General features: G+C 45.4%; 1 protein-coding gene across 1 annotated transcript in view; it reads left to right on the forward strand.

The window, feature by feature from the left end:
- GFRA4 (GDNF family receptor alpha 4) overlaps positions 1-27,522 on the forward strand; it is a 729,620-nt gene that overhangs the window by 455,154 nt on the left and 246,944 nt on the right. The window contains exon 2 of the mRNA XM_063925339.1: positions 20,666-20,743. Within this exon, the coding sequence (XP_063781409.1) occupies positions 20,666-20,743 (78 nt within the window). The remainder of the gene's footprint in view (positions 1-20,665; positions 20,744-27,522) is intronic.

Consider the following 27,522-nt stretch of genomic DNA (forward strand, 5'->3'; position numbering starts at 1 on the left):
ACATGGCAATTGTCTCCTACCCATAGCAACGCGTTACAAACACCTGTGTATAGGTCAGACGCACCCAGCTAGATCTGCTCCATCCTGCAGTCGCACTTGTTGCTGGGATGCGCTACTTGCAGGAAGGCGCCGCACGCACCCTCCCGACCTCTCCTGAACTGTGCACACTTTCCCTGTTAATTGACAGAACTAGTGCAGCATCCTATTGTTGCTTAAATTAAACCAGACTACCGCGCTGCCGGACTAATTGGCTGGTGAAGTGGGTCAATTTCCCTCTATGTAGCCATGGCTTTCACATGAAGTGTTATGCAAAAGAATGGAATAAATTATATATATATATATACATACATACATACAGTAGGCTAGAACCCACAGTACTCATACATCCGCGGTGCCAGTCATTGGCGTTTCTATAATGGGTGCAATGGGTGCGGTGCCCACACCGCACCCATTGCACCCATTTTAACACTTACCTTTCCGGAGTCCAGCGCCGGGACCTGCAATCGCGGTGGAAATCGCCACCAAAATGGCCGCCGCGCATGCGCGGTAGCCAAATTGGTCTCCGGATCATGGCGGACCAAATGGGAATGGCCGCAGTGAAGTGGCTGCTCAGCTTAGCAAACTATTGCAATATTTTGGAACTAACATTCCCTGAATTCAGATGAATTACAGTTTGAAGTGTTAATATTAGGTGAGTGCTGAATTTGTATGCTATATATATATATATATATATATATACACATCCCACCCTGTGTACGCCCTGTAACTGAAATGTTTTCTATGCACCCTGTACAGTGCTACATACACTTTTTGGTGCCTCATAAATAATAATTTATCCCATTCTCACAACCTATTTTGGGAATCTGTGAGGAACACTGTCTAGCATTCAGCACGTTTCCTGCAGATTCTCCAGGTTCAGGTGACCAGATGTCATACTTGCCTACCTGACCCTCTCCATGAGGGAGAAAATGCTCTGTTCCTGGACTTTCCTGGTAATGTATGATTGCCATCACCTGTGGTGAAACACCTTTCTTATCAATTTACTAGCTCACCACAGGTGATGGCAATCATACATTACCAGGAAAGTCCAGGAACAGAGCATTTTCTCCCTCATGGAGAGGGTCAGGTAGACAAGTATGCCAGATGTATTCAGTCATCTGTCTGTGGGCCCGATTCAGACCGGATCGCTGGGCTGCTAATTTTGTTGTCCTACGTTCAGATAGTCGCTGCCCAAGGGGAGTGTATATTCGCCCGTGCAAGTGTGCGATCGCATGTGTACGCCGAGCTGCAAATGTCCCTCAGTCAGCGGACAGCTGCAAATCTGTTCACACCTCACTCACCATCGAATGTTTTTACCACTGTGTGCCCAGATTTACTCCTACAGGGCTGATCGGGTCCGGAGCTGACATCACACGCCCTCCCTGAAAATGCTTGGACACGCCTGCGTTTTCCCTGACACTCCCAGAAAACGGTCAGTTACCACCCACAAATGGCTTCCTCCTGTCAGTCAGCATGCGAATGGCTGTGCGATTGAAATTTTCGCACCAGGCTTATCGCTGTTCGGCGATGCCTGTTGTTGTTTGGCGACGCGTGTGCGCATTGCGGTGCATACACATGCGCAGTCTATCAATAATTGCCTACTGTGCGGAAACGCACAGCAGTGTCAGGTCTGAATCGAGCCCTATGTTCAGTCTCCAGCGACTGTCTAACAAAGCCAGCTTCATTTGGTTTGAACAAAGTGGTGTCTATAAGTTTATCAGGTACTCAGACCAATTTACTGACATCTGCTAGAGGACCTGGCAGTGGGGCTCCGGCTAGGGCCGTAACCAAAACTTGTGGGCCCCACAGCTATATAGTGAAGCCCTTGTCCCAATGCTTCCTGAGAGAAACTTCTCTGAGTCTGCAGCAGTAATTCATCTTATGCTCTATAAGAGTGCCCTAGTTCATTTTCTGAACCATAGTAGTGCCCTATTTAATATTATGCCCATAGTAGTGCCCTAGTTTATTTTAGGAACCATCATAGTCCCCTAGATTACATGATGCCACACTGTAGGGCTGCCAATACACATTATGCCACATAGAACCCCCAATTCACATGATGACATACAGAGTCCCTCATTCATATTATGCTATGTTACAGTTCCCCCAATTCATATTATGCCACATTACAGTGCCCCTTGTTCATACTGTGCCACGTTAGATTGCCCTCCAGTTTAAATTATGTCACTTTACAGTACCTATCTTTAACCTCTTCAGTGGTTTGCCCGGAAATCTTCCGGGTTAGCCAAACTACTGACTAAAATTCCCCAGGGACAGCCATGCAGCGTGCACGGCGCCCGGGAATCAGCATACTCCATCATGGAGTTTAGCCCCTCCCCCGGACTCCTATTGGTTGGGGGGTGGGCTTAGCTGTAAAATGGCTTATGCTGATTCCCGAGTGACGCAAGGCGGCCGGGAATCAGTGCTGGGGACGGTCTGCCACCCCATCACTCGCCCCCCCCCTGCACCTTACCCCAGCTCCCACTTCAATTTAAAAACACCCCCACCCCCAGGGTGTGTTTTTAAATTGAAAACCCGCCACTGAAGGGGTTGAAGGGGGCAATTGTTTACAAGGCAAAACCATGTAAGTGGTTCATCCAGTATCCCGCACGGCTGCCAAACTTAGGGCGTCGTTACATCCAGCCCCAACGCTTGAAACATCTCCCCTACTAGTGTCATTACAACCGTGCAGATAAATTTAGGAGTGACCTTAGAGCATTACTATTACCTTAGAAATGACCCCCAAAGACTCACTGCTCCTTTCTCCTGTTCTTACTGTTATTAATAAGCAATCTGAGAGGGGTGCTCACATATCGCTGATGGGGTATATATGTATGTGGGGGCTCGTTCTACCGTGCGCACCACCTATCGTGTCCGATAAGAACATCAAAGCAAATTTTTAAATATGAAATCTCCTTCCCTGAATACACAGCGCGGGAGAGACCAATCCTCTGAAAGATTATACTCTTCCATCTTGACGGCGTAAAACAAAGAATATGATTAATTTCTTAATCTCTTATTCAATATTGTGCCTCGGAAAGCCTTTGGAGTTCCAGCATACGAGTTATTAAGGTGCTTATTTAACTAGCAATTTTCAGGGGGCGGACTGGATTTTCTTTTTAAGCTGGTTTAGGTGCTAACTTATTATGTGTGTGGTAAGCCATTTATAAGCTGCAAATGTCACCTTTCACGAGCCACATTTAACCTCTACTGCCCCTATCCTCGTTCCGCTAGCTACTGGGGTCTGCAGGAGAGGATTTGCCTGCTTGCAGACCCTTCATCAGCCAATTAAAGGTGCGCGGGGAGACGTGTGGCAGGCTGACCCTTTCTCTGTGCTTCAACTGCATGCAATTTAAAGCCTCTTTTCCCAGTTTTCATGTGTGCAAACCAAAGACATGTAATCATATAAGGATGGCGCATAGGTAAATGCAGAAAGGAGGCTGATTGCTTCTCCCAGAGAAAAGGAGTAAAGAACACGAAGCGAGACACGACCAGAGCTTTCTGGAAGCTGGAAATAAAAAAACTGCAATTACTTTATATGCAACGTGGCGGGGGCAGGCATTCAAATGAAACCTTTGGTGATAATTATTCTGTAGGCCTCATGTCTAAAGGATAAATTAACCCCTTTGGCTATGAAACAAAAAGAGCACTCCCATGTAAGTTGTAAACTAAAGCTCATTATTGGAGAGAGTTAAAATGGAGAGTGATAAAGTACCAGCCATTCAGTTACTGTCATTTTTTAAACACAGCCTGTAACATGACAGTTGAACACTAATTGACTGATACGCCATATCTCTGTACTTTATCTTTCTCCACGGTTTGATAAATATCACTCTACATGACATAAAACCATAGCCAAGGTTGCACATTACTGGGCTGAATAAAATACATGATATAAAATGAGTGTTTATACTTGCGCTCACTATGCGTTCTGTTACGGCTCTGCGGCAGGTTCCCATTTTGCGGAGGAGGAGTTTCTCTATGCAGATAGGCAGGGAGAGACTGACAGTTTTGGAGACTTGCTGTGCGGGAATACTCTGTTTCGATTGGTGGATTGATACACATGGCCGGCCCGGGACAATTGATTTCACAGCAACTTTTGGCCTGCATGAGAACCCATCACAAGGGCAGTTTCAGCTGTCTATAATGATACATTTAAAGCTGCAGTTTGAGGAATTAACGGAGCAGTTGCCGGATGGGACTAGTCGCAGCCTGCCATGCCATGCAGCAAGCAGTGTTGCAGCAAGCTACACCTGTATATTACCGAAATCATTCAGTAAACCAGTAGGTGTTATCCAAATATGTAACTTTGTAGCAGAGCTGGAGAGTAGTGAGGGCAGGAATGAACAATATAAGTTATCTCACGGTTGCTGTCAGGATGTTTTGGTTTTGGCAGTAGTGCTCCTTCAGGTAAATAAGTAATGAACTAAACAGGAAATTGTGGAATGTTCAATATTGTAAAACAGAATGTCATCGATAAACCTTTGGAATACGGTGGCTCACATGTATGTACAGTAGCTGTAGAATTTTGTGCAGTTTTGCAGTTTTTTTTTTACAGACCTAAACTGGGTTATTGCGATATACTTATTCAGCAAAATCTCTGCTCAGAATTCTTTTTAGAAATGGGAAAAACTCTGCTACAGAAAAAAAATACTTTTTTTGTTGAGTTGCATAAGATAATGGATGTTTTTTGGAAACGTGCGCACATATTTTTAATTGGAGTGGAGAAAAACTGAAATCAACAAATCAGATGCGATCATTCACCCACACATTACTGATTCCCATGCAATACAGTATATAAGAAGGGGATAAGATCAGGGCCATTTTAACAGCCGTGTAAGCCCCTCGGCAAAGCAATGCACTGTGGAGCCCTATCCGTCCTCCAGCAGTAGGGGTGGGGGGAGCTATCAGCGGCAGCTTTGATGTCCCGCGGGTGGTAGGGGGTGTTTTATCTCCCGCTCAGCATGTAGGACCTGGAGCAGTAATTTTTGCTAATTACTCCTTTACTGCACAGATGGTGGAAATGGGGCTGGAGGAAGAACACTAAACTGTATAAGGGGGCATTGGGCTGAATGAAGGGGCCCTGGAACATGACTTCCAGGGTGGTAGGGGGTGTTTAATACACAGGGGAGGGGTGGATAGTGGAGTGGGCTTAATATTTATCATTTTCCGGTGGGAGGACAGCTTGCTTAACTGCAGACATCTCCAGTTCCTGGAAATAGATTTCTTAGCTTTGGATAAAAAAACTAGAGAGTCCCACCTTTCAGGAGGTTCTGGGGACTTGGGGATCAGAGTTCAGGAGCCAGAGCAATCCACCAACGAAAATATATAACTGCATACCAGGCGTGTGGAGCTGGAGCAGGGACCTGCTGCTGGAAGGCTGATATCTCTGGTTCTGGGCATAGTAGAGACAAGCTGCCAGTGTCCACAGAAATGGGAGAGTCCCAACTTTTTGTGCACACCCTCAGAAACTGTAACTTAGACAGAACCCGAGATATCTGGCTGAGAAGAGAAATTTACAGGTTCGGTTGGGAACCACTGCTTTGAAGTCGGAAATTTCCGGTTCCCCAGGGCCGATTTTCAAAAAATCTGGTACCCCTAGAAAGAGGGGACCCTAAGCTATCAACCTAGGGCCCTTATACTCCTGGGGCCCTTGGGCAACTGCTTATTTAACCCATACATAAAGATGACCCTGGATAAGATCACCATTTTGCAACAAGGTCCCTCATTCCGAGTTGTTCGCTCGCTAGCTGCTTTTAGCAGCATTGCACATGCTAAGCCGCCGCCTACTGGGAGTGAATCTTAGCTTAGCAGAATTGCGAACGAAAGATTAGCAGAATTGCGAATAGAAATTTCTTAGCAGTTTCTGAGTAGCTCGAGACTTACTCCTACACTGCGATCAGTTCAGTCAGTTTCGTTCCTGGTTTGACGTCACAAACACACCCAGCGTTCGCCCAGACACTCCCCCGTTTCTCCAGACACTCCCGCGTTTTTCCCTGAAACGCCTGCGTTTTTCCGCACACTCCCATAAAATGGTCAGTTTTTGCCCAGAAACACCCACTTCCTGTCAATCACACTACGATCAGCAGACCGATGAAAAAAACCTTGTTACGCCGTGAGTAAAATACCAAACTTTTGAGCAAATTTACTTGGCGCAGGCGCACTGCAAACATTGCGCATGCGCAGTTTGCGACTAATCGCTCCGTAGTGAAAAAAATAACAACGAGCGAACAACTCGGAATGACCCCCAAGATGCAGACTCTGCAAACCCTAACCTGGACCATGAATAAACCCAGTACAAGATCAGAATAGTAATTATATAGAAAGGTTTAACATAAATTGCAACAGGTATCTAATGTTCCTTAGCATAAAAAAATCATACATTTATTTTTACTACAATAATGTCTTTTAGTATACAGATTTCAACGGATTTGATTTATATTTTATTTTTTTAAACCACCAATTTTAAACAATAATGATTTTATTTACTTTTTCAAACTTTACAATCCACGTGGACTACGACTGGGAATAGTAACCACTTTATGAAGAAAACAACACCAGAAAAAAAACACCTTATATCGTCCTTTTTCCATGTTGACCTTTTCCAAATCGACCTAAAGACCGTTTCAACCTATTTAAGGTGTTGACCTAGTCACTGTCGAACAATACTGGTCGACCTAATGACTGTCGACCTAGTTACTGTCAACCCTATGATCCACACCCGTTCAGTTAATGATCATGCTTTTCTCAAGTTCTGACAGAAGTCCTGCAAAGTAGCCAGAGGGGCATTGACGCCAAGGGGCATTTACTGCTATCCCAAATGTTAGTGCCTGGGGCGAGCTGGGACTGTGATATACCATATTCCTTTACGAAGATTCATCAATTTTCCAAACCAAGCCTGAATTATAACTTTCATATGAAAATTATGGCAAAGAGGACAAAGTGAATAAAATCTTATTTTACTTTTAGCTTTGGGATTTTGCTAACAAGCCCTTGGCATTTGGCCGAGTCCCAAGACGAGCCCTGGATTTGCTGCATCCATAATACAACTGTTGAGTATGTTTTCTTTTTTAAATCCGGAGCCAGTTGTCCGTAGGGTGGTTGGCAAGGAAGAGGGGTGAGGTGGGGGAGGGGGATAATATTGTTTGCTTCTAGAGGAGGATGGAGACTTGTGTGACCTTATGGAAAGCAAAGGAGAAGGAAAAAAGAAAAAAGAACAGTGGTGGAAAATAGAACAATGTAGACATTTAGGGGCGATAAGAGAAGAAAGGAAAAAAAGAAAGAAGAGACAATTAGGAGCAATGGGAAAAAGGAAAACGAAAAACCAAAGGGGCAAAAGGGGAGGGAAAGGTGAGGGGTGGGGGCAGAAGAGAGGTGAAAATCAGGTGGGTATTATAATTAGTCATACTGTATATCTGCTAATATTAGCCGTATAGGACACAACAAAATAATAAGCTATAAAGCAGTTTATGAAAGAACTATGTCAATCTTAGTAATTGAACCCACTGAGAAAGCCAGTACTGATGGCAAAACAAGTCAGGACCTACAGTATTTCTGTACTAAGACAGTATGCACATCTTTTTTTTTTTTTTTGGGGGGGGGGGCCTTTTCTTTGTTTATCTGGATTTATTCATCAACTATCAGTATTGAATATTTTCTAATATTCCTAATCCTATTACACAGTATGTGCTATGTACCAATAATGTTACATCTATCTTGCTATGCTTCTAATATTTAGCATATATCATACAATACTTCCACAGCCTGCATCGTACTGTAACTTATTATTTGCTACGTGTGTGTCCAATAACACTAGCATGTGTCGTTATTTTATAGACTTATTTATCACCTCCCCTTTGCTTTACGTATAGTAGAGATGAGCGGGTTTGGTTCCCTGAGAACCGAAATAAACCCCCCCCCCCCCCCCCCCCCCCTCCCGAACATCACGCCCCGAGCCCAGATCCGAGTCCAGCTCGGGACCTCCCGCCAGACTCGGAAACCAGAACGAGGCAAAACGTCATCATCCCGCTGTCGGATTCTCGCAGGTTTTGGATCCCATATAAAAATCTGCGCGTTGCCGCAATTTTCACTCCAGACTTGGAGAGTGAGGGAGACAGACCTCTGTCTCTCTCTGTGGGTGGTGGCATCGGGTTAAGTTAGTGTTTGCTCTGTGGGGGTGCTGCTGCAGTCACTGTGGTGTCCCTGTGCTGTGTTAGGGGTGCTGTCCTGGCTGTCCTGGTGTTTCATGTGCTGCAGCTGTACATGGGTGTTGCTGTCCTGGCTGTCACTGTGTTGTACAGGGTGCAGGGGCACTGTTCTCCTGTATGCTGGGAAATATAGGGGTGCTGCTGGCCCTGTCTGTTGTAAAAATTCAGGGGTGCAGTTGTTAAAAATTAAAAGCACACTGCTGTATGCTGTAAAATATAGGGGTGTTGCTGTTCAAATAACATTACACTGGCCCTGTATGCTATAAAAATTCAGGGGTGCAGGTGTTAAAAATTAAAAGCACACCGCTCCTGTGTGCTGTTAAATATAGGGGTGTTGCTGTTCAAATACCATTACAGTGGCCCTGTATGCTATAAAAAGTCAGGGGTGCAGTTGTTAAAAATTAAAAGCACACTACTGTATGCTGTAAAATATAGGGGTGATGCTGTTCAAATAACATTACACTGGCCCTATATGCTATAAAAATTCAGGGGTGCAGTTGTTAAAAATTAAAAGCACACTGCTCCTGTATGCTGGAAAATATAGGGGTGCTGCTGGCCCTGTATGTTTAAAAATGCAGGGGTGCAGTATTTAAAAATTAAAGGCACACTGCTGTATGCTGTATAATATAGGAGTGTTGCTGTTCAAATAACATTACACTGGCCCTGTATGTTGTAAAAATTCAGGGGTGCAGTCAGAATAAATGTACACTGGCCTGTCTTGTATGCTGTAATAATTCTAGGGTGCAGTGAAAATCAATGTACACTGGCCCTGTCTTGTATGCTATATTTATTCTAGGGTGCAGTCAGAATAAATGTACACTGGCCTGTCTTGTATGCTGTAATAATTCTAGGGTGCCGTGAAAATCAATGTACACTGGCCCTGTCTTGTAAGCTGTAAAATTACAGGGGTGTTGTGAAAATACTGGGGTGCTGGTACTGTCTTCGTTTGCGATGTCTAGGCCTGACCTTTACAACACTGTATGGGAAGAGGAGGCTCCTACCACCATTTGCACGCCCCCTGCAAGTGCTGGGAGGAGCACCGCCAGTCCAGTTACTGATATTGAGATTGAGGATGTCACTGTAGAAGTACACCAGGATGAGGAGGATATGGGTGTAGCTGGCGCTGCAGAGGAAGTTGATGATGAGGATTCTTATGGTGATGTGGTTTGTTTGAATTAGGCACCAGTGGAGACAGTTGTTGGCCATCGTATGAAAAAGCCCATTGTCATGCCTGGGCAAAATACCAAAAAGCCACCTCTTCGGTGTGGAATTATTTCTCCACAAATCCGGACAATAGGTGTCAAGCCATCTGTTGCCTTTGTAAATCCATAATAAGTAGGGGTAAGGACGTTAACCACCTTGGAACATCCTCCCTTACACGTCACCTGCAGCGCATTCATCATAAGTCATTGTCAAGATCAGAAACTTTGGGTAATAGCGTAAATAGTCCACTGACACCCAAATGATGTGGTTTTGTTTGTTTGAATAGTATTTCTCTGTGAGGATGTAAACACTGAAGGGGGTGGGGGAATCTGAGGATAAGGACAACATCTTGCCACTGTATAGCCAGTTTGTGCAAGGAGAGATTAACTGCCTCTTTTTTGGTGGGTGCCCAAACAAACCAGTCATTTCAGCCGCAGTCGTGTGGCAGACCCTGTCGCTGAAATTATTGGTTTGTTAAAGTGTGCATGTCCTGTTTATACAACATAAAGGTGGGTGGGAGGGCCCAAGGACAATTCCATCTTGCATGTCTTTTCTTTGTCTGCCACATCATTCCAGGGGTGCTGTCCATGCTGTATAAGTCCAGGGGTGCTGCCTATGCTGTATAAGTCCATTGGTGCTACTGTACTTGATCCAAGGTTTAAATGAAAGCCTAAAGCAGATATGAAACAAGATTCAACATCACAAACAGATTTGTGAAAACTATCCGCAAAGGAGGAAATGGAAATGGATAGTGTTTTTAAATAAAGTGGGGAGAGACCACATTTGTGGCCAAAGTCAGTTTGACTCACAAGAGACTGAATCATAATCCAGCGCAACTGCTGGAGAGGTAAACATGATGTTTTCTGCCGGAGCATTAGAGAGAGGTTCTTCTCCATTATTTTATGTTAGGGACTCACTCGAATGGCTCCAGTTAGTCAACCTTAATTTTGATTTATTATTGATGTTCCACATTTTGGGATTATTTATTTAGAAGATGCGCATTTGTTTTACAGGGATCTTCTTTTCCTAAGGGCTGCGTAGGGTTATCACAAGACCTCACGGTGTTAGAAGAACAGAGTTTCAGTGATCTTGCATTGCATCAGCTTTCCATTGCACTGCAGTACTAGATGGGCCAGGAGCTCCTGTGAGGCACAAACAGTTAGTGAATAAGGCCCAGTATGGAGGCTCATGGTGGCTTACAGCCTGGAAGATGTCTGGCTTGCTGGGCTGATTCATGCTGTGGGCATTGCTTCCTCCCATAGTCTTACTTATAGTATGAAATGAGTTTGGACTGTAGAGTGGCAAGCTCCAGTGGCGGATCCAGGGGGGGCACTCGGGCCCGTGCCCCCCCTGTCGTTTGTGGCCTCCGTCCCCAGTCCCTCCATCCGTCCCCCGTCCCTCCGTCGCCGTCGTCCCCCCGGCGCCGCACAGGGAGCTGACGGGGGCCCGCTGAGATTGTGTTACCATGTTGTGTTTTCTCTTCCTCAGTGCAGCGGGGGCATCTACTGGGGTCAAGCTACGGGGGGGGGACATTACTACTGGGGGCATCAACAAGGGGCATTACTACTGGGGGGGGCATTACTACTGGGGGCATTACTACTGGGGGAGCATCTACTGGGGGCATTACTACTGGGGGGCATCAACAAGGGGCATTACTACTGGGGGCATCAACAAGGGACATTACTACTGGGTAGGGGGGGCATTACTACTGGGGGCATTATTACTGGGGGAGCATCTACTGGGGGCATTACTACTGGGGTGCATCAAAAAGGGGCATTACTACTGGGGGGGCATTACTACTGGGGGCATTATTACTGGGGGGCATCTACTGGGGGCATTACTATTGGGGGGTCATCTATTGGGGCAATACTACTGGGGGCAGCTACAGGGGGACATTTTTACTGGGGGCCATCTACTGGGGGCATTATTACTGGGGGGCATCTACTGGGGGCATTACTACTGGGGGGTCATCTATTGGGGGCAACCTCCAGGGGGCATTACTACTGGGGGCAAACTACTGGAGGACATTATTACTGGGGGGCATCTACTGGGGCAAACTACTGGGGGACATTATTACTGGGGGGCATCTACTGGGGGCAAACTACTGGGGGACATTATTACTGAGGGACAACTACAAAGGGGCTAACTACTGGGGGCATACTACAGGAGGGCATTACTACTGGCGGCGTAACTACAGGGGCATTACTACTGGCGGCTTAACTACAGGGACATTACCACTTGGGGGCTAAACTACAGGGGGGCCAAACTACTGGGGGCATAACTACAGGGGCCAAACTACTGGGGGATAACTACAGGGGCCAAACTACTGGGGGCATTACTACTGGGGGCTAAACTACAAGGGGGGCATAACTACAGGGGCTAAACTACAATGGGGCAAACTATAGGGGGGCATTACTACTGGTGGCTAAACTACAAGCAGGCAAACTACTGGGGGCATTACCACTGGGAGGCTAAACTAAAGGGGGGGGGGGGTAAACTACTGGGGTCATAACTGCAGGGGCATTACCACTGGGGGCATAGCTACTAGGGCGCCAACTGACTGGGGGCATTACTACAGGCAACATTACTACTGGGGGCAATACGGGCATTGCATAAGGGGCACCACTACTATGGGGTCTATTTAAGGGGCACTACCAGTACAGTGGACATTGCATAATGAGCGCTACAACTGTGGGCATTGTATAAGAAGCGCCACCTCACATGCACCGAAGCCACACGCAAATGTACTTGCCCCTTCCATGGTGCCCCCCCCCCCCACCCACCCTATAATTTTCTTCTGGATCCGCCCCTGGTAAGCTCCACTAGGGCAGGGGCTCAATAACAAAAAAATTGACTGCACAGTCGTGCTTAGTACTTAATATGAATAAAATAAACAAGACACACAGGTATGCTCACGTGCGTGTAACTGGGACACACAGGTATGCTGTGCTCACATGTGTGTAACTGGGAGCTGTGAAAAACAAAAATAAGGCATCTGCCACAAAATATGTAAATAAAAATGCAATAAAAAATGGAAAAAAATGAAACCCATGAGATTTTCACAAAATAAGTCTCTAGACTCCATTGAGGGAAAAATATCCAATCTTGATCCTGTGGTATACACCAGTTTATTTGCATCCCAGCATTAAATCCGATATTATCTTAATTCCTGAAAACGGAAAAGGGGGTACAATTTTGGAGGCTTTGGCCACTAGTTTTTCAGTTTGTCCAGTAATTAATAGTTAAATATTTGCTTGATTGAAGTCCTTTCTGTTCCACACCAATATAGGAGTGGAGGTGTGTTGTTCCTGATTGTGTGTGCCTCTCTGATTTGTAATCACCTTCTTGACACTGTCCTCTTCCTCTTGCCTCTTCTCATAATGTGAAAAGTCATCAAATATGGAGGAGGTATGTTTGTAGCTAGCTATGATTCGGAGAACTTGGCGAGCTTTTTCCAGTGGGACCACCTGTCACTGAAATGATGGGTTTATTAAACTGTGCTTGTCCTGTTTAAATAGAGTGACCATATTATCCCTTTTACCTGGGACACTCCTGGATTACACAGTTTCTATGGCTGACTGACTTCAAGCCTACATTTCAGCTGGTTTTAAATAACTTTTAATCAGCCACAGAACCTGTGTAATCCATGAGTGTCCCAGGTAAAAGGGATAATATGATCACTCTAAACCATATAAGGGTGCGTGGGAGGGGCCAAGACAATTCCATCTTGCACCTCTTTTTCTTCTTTGCATCATGTGCTGTTTGGGGCCTAGTTTTTAAATCTGCCTTCCTGTCTGTCACTGCAGTGCCACTCCTAGATGGGCCGGGTGTTTGTGCCGCACATTTGTGTCGCTTAGCTTAGTCATACAGCGACTTCGGTGCAACCTTTTGGCCTAAAAACAATATTGTGAGGTGTGAGGTGTTCAGAATAGACTGGAAATGAGTGGAAATTAATGTTATTGAGGTTAATAATACCGTAGGATCAAAATTAACCCCCCAAAATTCTGTGATTTTAGCTGTTTTTGTGTTTTTTGGTCAAAAATCATCCAGATCCAAAACCCGAAAGGGTGGTTTTGGCAAAACCAATCCAGATCCAAAACCAAAACACGAAAAAGTGCCCGCCGCACATCTCTACTTTATTGCGCTTCCCTCTACAGCTAAACATGTCAGTGAGCTTGCAGGAGTCACACAGAGTATCGCTGTGTATGATGTTCTGCCCTTTACCTTAAATTCCCTTTTTTACCATTTCCCAAATCCACTCAAGGAATCCAAGTTAAGTCCGACATTTCTTTCTTCTTGTTTGCAATTGCAATCCGTTCAAATCCCCACATTGTACGTGAGCTAGCTCTCTCACACCTGCCTCTGCAGATCCTCCGTGGATAGCGTTCAAAATAATTCCTTTAAAATAATTCCCTTTAAAGGCTTAAGGTTAAACGAGCTGCAGACCCAATGTACCGGCGCGGCCCGGGATTATGCGCAGGCCGGGAGAGAGATAACTATTTAATTTTGATAAGGATTCGCATTAGCATGTGTTTGTCTTGAGATACAGGCTGGCTATGTGGATACATGTAAATAGTTTTCTTATTGAAATTTTTCCTGCTGGACGGAAACGTCTTTAAGATAAAAGCCGAGGAGAGGGCTGCGGGAAAAGTGTGAGATCTGCATTCTAAGGCTGGGAACCTGCACCCGGGAAACAGACGCCTGAAACCTCGCTGTACTTATTGACAGGCTGGGGCGAAATTCAAAACCCAGATGCAGAGAGCAGCATTCAGGGACATGCATGGGGGGGAAGTGTAATTTTAGGAAACACGGGACGCAGAAAATCAATGCAGAAGGGAGGTAATTGTTCCATCCTTCCATCTCTGACATGTTGAGTAAGTGGATGCATAAAACAGGACCAAAACTATACGGAGCATAACGGGGCACACAGCCTACGTTGAGCTGCCATGCTTGAAAGTCACATTGTGGGAATCTGGATATGTGACTCCAATTGCGAGAGGAAAGCAGCGGCTTTTGTGGTTATCAAGGGGAAAGAGTCCATATTAAATTCACAAACTGAGCGAGACCTGTCAGAACCTGGAGCGCAGTAACTTAGCTTCCATTACAAGGCTCGCTTGTCATAAAACATCTCAAAGTCTTCACAAAAATAGGGACTTTAAAAAAAAAAAAAAGTGCAGGAATTTAGAGCTCTACGATGAGCTATTCTTAAGGGCCCCATACACTTATGTGACCACATGTCGCAGGCGATCCTCCACATTCAATCTGGAGAATCCGATGCTCACGGGAACGCACATCGGATCGGAAACAAATCCAAAATGCCCGATTTCATCCGATATATCGGGTCGAATGCCCGAAATCGGATGAAATCGGGCATTATCGCTCTAGTGTATGGGGCCCTTAAGGCTGACCTCCAGGAATTTCCAGGGGATTCATGAATTTTAGGCATCAGAGAGAAGAGGCCAAACTCCCAGAACTACTGTAATGCACAGGGCAATGTGCGGCCTGGGGACATAATGATAAGATTGGCCCTAGGCTGCATCATCATCACCCAGCTCCCTGGTTGCCACAAATTTAGTAGCATGTTCTACGGTAAAGTAGTGGAGGATATGTATATTCAAATTGGTATCCGGTCTATAGATCTACAGGGGTATATTCACAAAAAGTCGATTTAGGTTGATGTTTGGTCGATTTTTATTTTATTTTTGTCGATGTTGGGTCAATTTTTTGATCGATTTTGTGTTTCAGGGTCTAAATCACTCATTTACTAACAGATGATTTTTGACATCCTTTGAAAAAAAAATATGTCAAAAATCATTTGTTAGTAAATGTGGGATTTAGGGGCATATTTACTAAAAATGGATCTGGGTTGGTTTTTGTCGATGTTTGGTCGATTTTGTATTTCAGGGTCTATATTCCACATTGACTCACCCGATTTAAAAAAAAAAAAAAAATTCCGACAAAAAAATTGACCAAAATTTACTTTTAGTAAATATACCCCACAGTGTCTAGTTAGACAATAGGTCAACACCAACTGGTCGACATGGTCATTATGTCGACGTGCAAATGGTTGACAGGTACAACGATGTGAGTTTTTTTAATTTTTTCAACCTTAGTTTTCATACTTTACCATCCACGTGGAAAACAATTGGGAATAGTAACCTGTGCAGAACGTGTCCGTAGTGGAGCGAGACACCTTGCCTGAAGCCATGCGAGTGGATGTGGTACACCAATTGGGGTACCCTGTGCTGTGACGGCGAAGACAACACCAAAAAAACGTAAAAATACTTTTGACATGTCGACCTTTTCACATATTGAACTTTTGACTGTTGGCCTTTTCTACTGTCTACCTGTCTCATGTCGATCTTTCCACCCTGTCGACCTTTTCCATGTCAACCTTGTGGGGTCGACCTATGACTGTAGACCTATTGTTTGTAGATCTAATGATCCACATCCATTCAAATCTGCGCCCACCTTAGCAGAGAACTGTTTTATTTGTGCAGCACACAGGTGGAGCAGACCTGGGTGAGGCACTGCCTAGATGCATTTGATGCTGTTCCTATGTGTATAATTACCTCCCGCATGCACAGGCCAGTGTGGAGTTGGGGCACATGTAATAAAGACACAAAGGTCTCCTAAATTCTTGACTTATTCTAGATGTAAATAAGGCTTTAAAAGGTCACATTTTGGGAGTTACCATATATCTTAAGATACTTGGGGTATGACGGCTGTGCCATGCTTTTTATTGCAAATGAATGGCTAATTGCACTGAAACTGGAAATTCCAAAAGAATATTACTTATCATAAATCCTCATTCCGCACAGTCTGGCGCTTCCTCCAATGTCTCTTGCAATGCAGTGATGCCCCCTATTAGTGCATTCCGGCAGCATATGGTTTATAGACCACGTGAAGCCTGTATGCAATAATCCAGTCTCAGAAAGAGGTCTGGGCCATAGGGGTGTGACTTTTTTCCATCCAGGCAGTGAAAAGAGTAGCTCTGGACCATGGCAGACATTGTGGGATCACCACTTAAGGAGGTCCACCTATCAGTGCCTGCCTCACAACACAGCAACCAGGGTGGTCTCCCGGTGGCCCTCGCCAACACGACGGCCGACACACATAGCTTCATCACCAGCATCGGACTGACCTGTGAATGTGCAGGCTGCAGTAGATGATGATGTGATAGGTGATAGGCAGCTGGCAGGAGCTAAATGAGAGGCAAGGAGACACAAGGAGGTTTTGGGCAGCATCGGTGACAATGTGGCACAATGTGAACCGTAGGCACTGAGGCACAATGTGAACTGGTGGCACTGTGGCACAATGTGAACTGGAGGCACTGTGATATAATGTGAACTATAGGCACTGTGGCATAATGTGAACTGCAGGCACTGTGGCATAATGTGAACTGCAGGCACTGTGGCACAGTGTGCACTAGAGGCACTGTGGCATAATGTGAACTGCAGGCACTGTGGCACAGTGTGCACTAGAGGCACTGTGGCACAGTGTGCACTAGAGGCACTGTGGCATAATGTGAACTGCAGGCACTGTGGCACAGTGTGCACTAGAGGCACTGTGGCACAGTGTGAACTGGAGGCACTGTGGCATAATGTGAACTGGAGGCACTGTGACACAATGTGAACTGGAGGCACTGTGGCACAATGTGAACTGGTGGCACTGTGGCACAATGTGAACTGGAGGCACTGTGATATGTGAACTATAGGCATTGTGGCATAATGTGAACTGCAGGCACTGTGGCATAATGTGAACTGCAGGCACTGTGGCACAGTGTGCACTAGAGGCACTGTGGCATAATGTGAACTGGAGGCACTGTGGCACAGTGTGCACTAGAGGCACTGTGGCACAGTGTGAACTGGAGGCACTGTGGCATAATGTGAACTGGAGGCACTGTGACACAATGTGAACTATAGGCACTGTGGCATAATGTGAACTGGAGGCACTGTGGCATAACGTGAACTGGAAGCACTGTGGCATAATGTGAACTGCAGGCACTGTGGCACAGTGTGCACTAGAGGCACTGTGGCATAATGTGAACTGGAGGCACTGTGGCACAATGTGAACTGGAGGCACTGTGGCACAAAGTGAACTGGAAGCACTGTCATAATGTGAACTGCAGGCACTGTGGCACAATGTGAACTGGAGGCACTGTGGCACAACATGAACTGGAAGCACTGTGTCATAATGTGAACTGGAGGCACTGTGGCACAATGTGAACTGGAGGCACTGTGGCATAATGTGAACTTTAGGCACTGTGGCATAATGTGAACTGGAGGCACTGTGGCACAATGTCAACTGGAGGCACTGTGGCATAATGGGAACTGCAGGCACTGTGGCACAGTGTGCACTAGAGGCACTGTGGCACAGTGTGAACTGGAGGCACTGTGGCATAATGTGAACTGGAGGCACTGTGACACAATGTGAACTGGAGGCACTGTGGCACAATGTGAACTGGAGGCACTGTGGCACAATGTGAACTGGAGGCACTGTGGCACAATGTGAACTGGAGGCACTGTGGCATAATGTGAACTTTAGGCACTGTGTCATAATGTGAACTGGAGGCACTGTGGCACAATGTGAACTGGAGGCACTGTGGCATAATGTGAACTGGAGGCACTGTGGCACAATGTCAACTGGAGGCACTGTGGCATAATGTGCACTGGAGGCACTGTCTTTCTGACTTTACGGCTGCCTCTCCAGGAGGGGACAGCCAGGTTGGCACAGCATTGGGTGATGCAGGGGAGGCGTGGCTTATCATGGGGGAGGTGAGTGGGCCTGATGTGGTGCTAGAGGCTGTGGGTGGAGTATGGCTGCATGTTCATTTCATCCGTAGCCAAGCCCCCACCATACAATGCAAGACTGCTAGCATTGTACTGGGGGACGTGGCTACGATGCTGTGATTAAGTGCAAATCGCGTCATCAGCCACTGGGTCCGCCAACTTCATTAGAAAACTGAGCTGCGGGGTGGGGGCGGCCCGGGAGACCAGGTAGCACCAGGGAGGCAAGTGTGCTGTAATAGTTGTAAACAAGATTTGGGTTGCGTTTGTTCAAGTAAACTGTAATTTAGAAGCATGTGTTTAGTATTTCTATGTATTTGTTTTTATTCTTTTAATACAGTATAAGTCTGTTTAATAACCTTCCATTTGCTTCTAGCCCTGTCAACTGTTTCATCTTTGATTGGTTGCCGGTTAGTTTAGCACTGTGCGTGTTCTAAACTCTGATTGGCTACAGGTTAGCCAAGCCCTGTGAATGTTCTTCTGTTCTGATTACAGGTGGGTCAGGCCCTGTAAATATTCTAAGCTCTGACTAGTCTAGCTGTTTTGAACTTCTAAGCTCTGATTGGCTACTGACTAGTCTAGCCGTTTTGAAGTTCTAAGCTGTGATTGGCTATAACTTGGTGAGGCTCTGTGAATGTTCTATGCTGTTATTGGCTACTGGTTAGTCTAGCCCTGTAAATGTTCTAAACTCTGATTGGCTACATGGTGGTCAGCTATATATTGCTGTGAGAATATTATAAGCTCTAGATTTGTACTCTGTTGTTAGTGCATATTTTATGTGCACATCCAGAGTGGCATGGTAAGAACCCAGATTTTATAGTGATCTGCGCTTGCTGGCACAATACATAAAAAGGTACAGTAGCGCAAATATTATTGTATTACAGAGCAAGAGAGTGTTTTCTTTGACCATGACATTCACATATATTATTTAAACAGGAAGAAATTGGATATGAAAGAGAAATAAGATATACATTAAATGTTGGGAAAACCTCCCTTTATGTATCCAGGCAAAGTATGGATGCAGCTATATCCATACGTGTTGGATTTTTACCTGGCAGTCTGGGAAATGCTGGACTGTGAGGCCCAGATGGGAAGTTGGAGACAGGTGTGGTGCTATGAAACGCAGCATCACTACCCCTCTCCCTGCTGAACAATACCTCGATTTGCAGGAGGGGCTGGTACCACGCGTTTCACAGTGAAACGCGTTGAGCCCTCAAACATCCCAAATCTCAGAGGAAGTGGGAAGAACCAGGAGGATAGTCAGCTGTCTCTTGAGAGAGAGTCCGGGGAAGCTCCCTGAAACACAAGAGTCTCCTAGACATTCTGGGAGATTAGGTAATCCTGGCTACATTACTAGCGGGTTCATCAGCGAGGCACAGAACTGGCATAATCCTGTACAGAAATCCCCATGCCCACTATACTGAGGGGTTTATTCATGAAGCAGTGAAAACACTGGCAAAACAGACCAGTGGAGAAGTTGCCCATGGCAACCAATCAGCATCTCCCTAACTTTTTATAGAATGTGATAAAGGTTTCTTTCAAAGCTGATTGGTTGCCATGGGCCACTTCTCTACTGACCTTTTTTCCACTCGTTACATTGCTCCGTGAATAAACCCCTTGAGATTTTTGTTAATCAAGTGTCACATATATTAGGGAGACTAGATGGACCAAATGGTTCTTATCTGCCGTCAAATTCTATGTTTCTGTTATAAACCACACATAAAGGCTTCATTGTCTTTAGATCAGAGGAACTAGGCATCCTGCATGATTACTGAGCAGTGTAACAAACGTGTAGTTCATATCTACATACAATTTTACATCCCTGACCTGGTAACCTACCTGCAGAGATCTCTAGTGTCCGCTTATAAGCTTGACCCTTCCCGGTTTTGCCATAAATGTAAATGTTAGCGCTTATTATTATACTGTCCCATGCTGAGTATTTTTACACTTACAGCTCATTATGGTCACAACACGCTGTGTGGAGTTGTATACAAACCTGTGTATATATTCTTCATTTACTGTTATCCTTTTGAGCGCTGTTAGCAATTTGCTTTGCTTGGTCGAGCGCCTGATTTTGCTGCTGTGCTCAAAATATCACTTTGCCTCACCACACAAAGTCGCCACTATTATCCCTCCACTTCTTTTTTTTTATTATTATTCCCTTGCAAAAAAAAACAAACACTTTTTTTTTTTTGCTGTGTGGACTGAAACGACACCGCCAGATAATGCCACCAATACGTCAGCCTGCTGCGTTTCCACAGCACTCCGTGCCATTTGCCGACCGCCGCATCTCTGCACAGAATAAAAGGGAGCGTTTTATTTATTGAATTGGCAAGAGCGGGGTTAAGCCTTCTCCGTGCCAGATATAATTAATATATATTATTTTCTTGCTGCTGATAAACTCTTTTATTACTCATTTTATTTCAGCTTCAAGCAGCAGCCAGCGAGGCAACAGGAGGAAAACAGCGTCAGAAGTCTCTGCAAGTAACAGACAGAAGACAAAAGGTTTCTGTATAGATTTATTTTGCTAATTGTGTCTTTAAGCTGTAAAGTGCTTCTTTATGCCTAAAAAATGCAATTGTTTCCATTGTATAGCAAAATCAATGTCTTCTGTCTGGGAGGCAGGTATCTATTCTCTGGATAAAAACACAAAGCTCATTTGGTATTTACAGTGTTGGTAAAGAATTTCCAAGTAAGAACCTGGTGACAATGTGAATAGAAATTGTAATGACTTTTTTTTCCCCTGCAAACCTATTATCTCGGCAGTGCATTAGAGTATAATCTCTGAAACATGTGTCAGGCATAGGAGTCTAGGCGTTTGGCAATCTATATGTTTATCATTATGCGACTCTCCATTCGCCGCTTCTGGCCCATCTGCCTTTCATCAGGAGACTAAGCCCAATCCGCAGTATATCCCCTCGATGCCTCCTGTGACATTTCTGAAAGTGCCACATAGCAGTCCCTGGCTAGGTAAACAGGCTAGTTACTAATTCAGCAAGGCAACCTGCAACGCAGAGATAAGCAGACACCTCTTAAGATAAAGGTATACATTGCAGCCGGCATACCCAATGAGTACCTAAATTAAAGAAATGTTGGGGGGGGGGGAGGAAATAAAAAAAAATCCCAAATGGGGTAATCAACAGAAAGAAGTGCTGACGGAGAGAATTTTCAGTGCATAAAGAGAGATTTGTTGCATGTGGATACAAAAGTGTATATACAGTATATATGTGTGTGTATGTGTGTATATATATATGTATATATATATTATATATATATATATATATACTGTATATATATATTTTCTATATATATTTTCTATATATATATGTGTGCGTGTGTGTTTATATATTTATATTTGTGTTTTTATATATATATATATATATATATATACAGTATATGCATATACATATATATATATGTGTGTGTTTAAATATATTTTCCCTTCAGTTCTCATTTAGCCCTGGCAATGTGCATAAATTTGCAGCACATAAAAGGTTACCACTGATTCCTAAGAAGACTGAGGATGGAGAATGCTCGTCTCCTGCGGTATATCACTGCACTAGCGGCTAGCTGGAAGTGGTTTGAGGGCTATATTTAAAGAGTGGCCACAGGGATTTCATAGCAGCTGAAATTATGCGATGGAATGTTAAAGCCAGCACTCACGGAAATATGCATATGTATAATAAGTATTTATTTTTATCCTATGCGAGATAAAAAAAAAAAGAAAAAAGTCCAAACTAATTTAAGAGGATTTATACTTTTGGTTGACTTTAAAAGCAAACTCCAAACTCTTTTACACCCCCCTCCACTACCCATAATAAATAACAGGATATGGGGGATCATGTCAGGGACTGTTGGAGAACCATTAGAGACACTAGAGATGAGCGCCGGAAATTTTTCGGGTTTTGTGTTTTGGTTTTGGGTTCGGTTCCGCGGCCGTATTTTGGGTTCGACCGCGTTTTGGCAAAACCTCACCGAATTTTTTTTGTCGGATTCGGGTGTGTTTTGGATTCGGGTGTTTTTTCAAAAAAACACTAAAAAACAGCTTAAATCATAGAATTTGGGGGTCATTTTGATCCCAAAGTATTATTAACCTCAAAAACCATAATTTACACTCATTTTCAGTCTATTCTGAATACCTCACACCTCACAATATTATTTTTAGTCCTAAAATTTGCACCTAGGTCGCTGGATGACTAAGCTAAGCGACCCTAGTGGCCGACACAAACACCGGGCCCATCTAGGAGTGTCACTGCAGTGTCACGCAGGATGTCCCTTCCAAAAAACCCTCCCCAAACAGCACATGACGCAAAGAAAAAAAGAGGCGCAATGAGGTAGCTGTGTGAGTAAGATAAGCGACCCTAGTGGCCGACACAAACACCGGGCCCATCTAGGAGTGTCACTGCAGTGTCACGCAGGATGTCCCTTCCAAAAAACCCTCCCCAAACAGCACATGACGCAAAGAAAAAAAGAGGCGCAATGAGGTAGCTGTGTGAGTAAGATAAGCGACCCTAGTGGCCGACACAAACACCGGGCCCATCTAGGAGTGTCACTGCAGTGTCACGCAGGATGTCCCTTCCAAAAACCCCTCCCCAAACAGCACATGACGCAAAGAAAAAAAGAGGCGCAATGAGGTAGCTGTGTGAGTAAGATAAGCGACCCTAGTGGCCGACACAAACACCGGGCCCATCTAGGAGTGTCACTGCAGTGTCACGCAGGATGTCCCTTCCAAAAAACCCTCCCCAAACAGCACATGACGCAAAGAAAAAAAGAGGCGCAATGAGGTAGCTGTGTGAGTAAGATAAGCGACCCTAGTGGCCGACACAAACACCGGGCCCATCTAGGAGTGGCACTGCAGTGTCACGCAGGATGTCCCTTCCAAAAAACCCTCCCCAAACAGCACATGACGCAAAGAAAAAAAGAGGCGCAATGAGGTAGCTGTGTGAGTAAGATAAGCGACCCTAGTGGCCGACACAAACACCGGGCCCATCTAGGAGTGTCACTGCAGTGTCACGCAGGATGTCCCTTCCAAAAAACCCTCCCCAAACAGCACATGACGCAAAGAAAAAAAGAGGCGCAATGAGGTAGCTGTGTGAGTAAGATAAGCGACCCTAGTGGCCGACACAAACACCGGGCCCATCTAGGAGTGGCACTGCAGTGTCACGCAGGATGTCCCTTCCAAAAAACCCTCCCCAAACAGCACATGACGCAAAGAAAACTTAAAGAAAAAAGAGGTGCAAGATGGAATTGTCCTTGGGCCCTCCCACCCACCCTTATGTTGTATAAACAGGACATGCACACTTTAACCAACCCATCATTTCAGTGACAGGGTCTGCCACACGACTGTGACTGAAATGACGGGTTGGTTTGGACCCCCACCAAAAAAGAAGCAATTAATCTCTCCTTGCACAAACTGGCTCTACAGAGGCAAGATGTCCACCTCATCATCATCCTCCGATATATCACCGTGTACATCCCCCTCCTCACAGATTATCAATTCGTCCCCACTGGAATCCACCATCTCAGCTCCCTGTGTACTTTGTGGAGGCAATTGCTGCTGGTCAATGTCTCCACGGAGGAATTGATTATAATTCATTTTAATGAACATCATCTTCTCCACATTTTCTGGATGTAACCTCGTACGCCGATTGCTGACAAGGTGAGCGACGGCACTAAACACTCTTTCGGAGTACACACTTGTGGGAGGGCAACTTAGGTAGAATAAAGCCAGTTTGTGCAAGGGCCTCCAAATTGCCTCTTTTTCCTGCCAGTATAAGTACGGACTGTGTGACGTGCCTACTTGGATGCGGTCACTCATATAATCCTCCACCATTCTTTCAATGGTGAGAGAATCATATGCAGTGACAGTAGACGACATGTCCGTAATCGTTGTTAGGTCCTTCAGTCCGGACCAGATGTCAGCATCAGCAGTCGCTCCAGACTGCCCTGCATCACCGCCAGCGGGTGGGCTCGGAATTCTGAGCCTTTTCCTTGCACCCCCAGTTGCGGGAGAATGTGAAGGAGGAGATGTTGACAGGTCGCGTTCCGCTTGACTTGACAATTTTCTCACCAGCAGGTCTTTCAACCCCAGCAGACTTGTGTCTGCCGGAAAGAGAGATCCAAGGTAGGCTTTAAATCTAGGATCGAGCACGGTGGCCAAAATGTAGTGCTCTGATTTCAAAAGATTGACCACCCGTGAATCCTTGTTAAGCGAATTAAGGGCTCCATCCACAAGTCCCACATGCCTAGCGGAATCGCTCCGTGTTAGCTCCTCCTTCAATGTCTCCAGCTTCTTCTGCAAAAGCCTGATGAGGGGAATGACCTGACTCAGGCTGGCAGTGTCTGAACTGACTTCACGTGTGGCAAGTTCAAAGGGCATCAGAACCTTGCACAACGTTGAAATCATTCTCCACTGCGCTTGAGACAGGTGCATTCCACCTCCTATATCGTGCTCAATTGTATAGGCTTGAATGGCCTTTTGCTGCTCCTCCAACCTCTGAAGCATATAGAGGGTTGAATTCCACCTCGTTACCACTTCTTGCTTCAGATGATGGCAGGGCAGGTTCAGTAGTTTTTGGTGGTGCTCCAGTCTTCTGTACGTGGTGCCTGTACGCCGAAAGTGTCCCGCAATTCTTCTGGCCACCGACAGCATCTCTTGCACGCCCCTGTCGTTTTTAAAAAAATTCTGCACCACCAAATTCAAGGTATGTGCAAAACATGGGACGTGCTGGAATTTGCCCATATTTAATGCACACACAATATTGCTGGCGTTGTCCGATGCCACAAATCCACAGGAGAGTCCAATTGGGGTAAGCCATTCCGCGATGATCTTCCTCAGTTGCCGTAAGAGGTTTTCAGCTATGTGCGTATTCTGGAAAGCGGTGATACAAAGCGTAGCCTGCCTAGGAAAGAGTTGGCGTTTGCGAGATGCTGCTACTGGTGCCGCCGCTGCTGTTCTTGCGGCGGGAGTCCATACATCTACCCAGTGGGCTGTCACAGTCATATAGTCCTGACCCTGCCCTGCTCCACTTGTCCACATGTCCGTGGTTAAGTGGACATTGGGTACAACTGCATTTTTTAGGACACTGGTGAGTCTTTTTCTGACGTCCGTGTACATTCTCGGTATCGCCTGCCTAGAGAAGTGGAACCTAGATGGTATTTGGTAACGGGGGCACACTGCCTCAATAAATTGTCTAGTTCCCTGTGAACTAACGGCGGATACCGGACGCACGTCTAACACCAACATAGTTGTCAAGGCCTCAGTTATCCGCTTTGCAGCAGGATGACTGCTGTGATATTTCATCTTCCTCGCAAAGGACTGTTGGACAGTCAATTGCTTACTGGAAGTAGTACAAGTGGGCTTACGACTTCCCCTCTGGGATGACCATCGACTCCTAGCAGCAACAACAGCAGCGCCAGCAGCAGTAGGCGTTACACGCAAGGATGCATCGGAGGAATCCCAGGCAGGAGAGGACTCGTCAGAATTGCCAGTGACATGGCCTGCAGGACTATTGGCATTCCTGGGGAAGGAGGAAATTGACACTGAGGGAGTTGGTGGGGTGGTTTGCGTGAGCTTGGTTACAAGAGGAAGGGATTTACTGGTCAGTGGACTGCTTCCGCTGTAGCCCAAAGTTTTTGAACTTGTCACTGACTTATTATGAATGCGCTGCAGGTGACGTATAAGGGAGGATGTTCCGAGGTGGTTAACGTCCTTACCCCTACTTATTACAGCTTGACAAAGGCAACACACGGCTTGACACCTGTTGTCCGCTTTTCTGTTGAAATACCTCCACACTGAAGAGCTGATTTTTTTGGTATTTTCACCAAGCATGTCAACGCCCATATTCCTCCCACGGACAACAGGTGTCTCCCCGGGTGCCTGACTTAAACAAACCACCTCACCATCAGAATCCTCCTGGTCAATTTCCTCCCCAGCGCCAGCAACACCCATATCCTCCTCATCCTGCTGTACTTCAACACTGACATCTTCAATCTGACTATCAGGAACTGGACTGCGGGTGCTCCTTCCAGCACTTGCAGGGGGCGTGCAAATGGTGGAAGGCGCATGCTCTTCACATCCAGTGTTGGGAAGGTCAGGCATCGCAACCGACACAATTGGACTCTCCTTGTGGATTTGGGATTTCGAAGAACGCACAGTTCTTTGCGGTGCTTTTGCCAGCTTGAGTCTTTTCAGTTTTCTAGCGAGAGGCTGAGTGCTTCCATCCTCATGTGAAGCTGAACCACTAGCCATGAACATAGGCCAGGGCCTCAGCCGTTCCTTGCCACTCCGTGTGGTAAATGGCATATTGGCAAGTTTACGCTTCTCCTCCGACAATTTTATTTTAGGTTTTGGAGTCCTTTTTTTACTGATATTTGGTGTTTTGGATTTGACATGCTCTGTACTATGACATTGGGCATCGGCCTTGGCAGACGACGTTGCTGGCATTTCATCGTCTCGGCCATGACTAGTGGCAGCAGCTTCAGCACGAGGTGGAAGTGGATCTTGATCTTTCCCTAAATTTGGAACCTCAACATTTTTGTTCTCCATATTTTAATAGGCACAACTAAAAGGCACCTCAGGTAAACAATGGAGATGGATGGATACTAGTATACTTATGGATGGACTGCCGAGTGCCGACACAGAGGTAGCTACAGCCGTGGACTAACGTACTGTGTCTGCTGCTAATATAGACTGGATGATTGATAATGAGATGAAATCAATATATATATGTATGTATATATAATATCACTAGTACTGCAGCCGGACAGGTAGATAATATATTTATTAGGTAATGATGACTGATGACGGACCTGCTGGACACTGTCAGCTCAGCAGCACCGCAGACTGCTACAGTAAGCTACTATACTATAGTAGTATGTACAAAGAAGAAAGAAAAAAAAAAACCACGGGTAGGTGGTATACAATTATGGATGGACTGCCGAGTGCCGACACAGAGGTAGCTACAGCCGTGGACTAACGTACTGTGTCTGCTGCTAATTTAGACTGGATGATTGATAATGAGATGAAATCAAGATATATATGTATGTATATATAATATCACTAGTACTGCAGCCGGACAGGTAGATAATATATTTATTAGGTAATGATGACTGATGACGGACCTGCTGGACACTGTCAGCTCAGCAGCACCGCAGACTGCTACAGTAAGCTACTATACTATAGTAGTATGTACAAAGAAGAAAGAAAAAAAAAAAACACGGGTAGGTGGTATACAATTATGGATGGACTGCCGAGTGCCGACACAGAGGTAGCTATAGCCGTG

This window comes from Pseudophryne corroboree, chromosome 1 (genome assembly GCF_028390025.1).
Source record: "Pseudophryne corroboree isolate aPseCor3 chromosome 1, aPseCor3.hap2, whole genome shotgun sequence".
NCBI lineage: Eukaryota > Metazoa > Chordata > Amphibia > Anura > Myobatrachidae > Pseudophryne > Pseudophryne corroboree.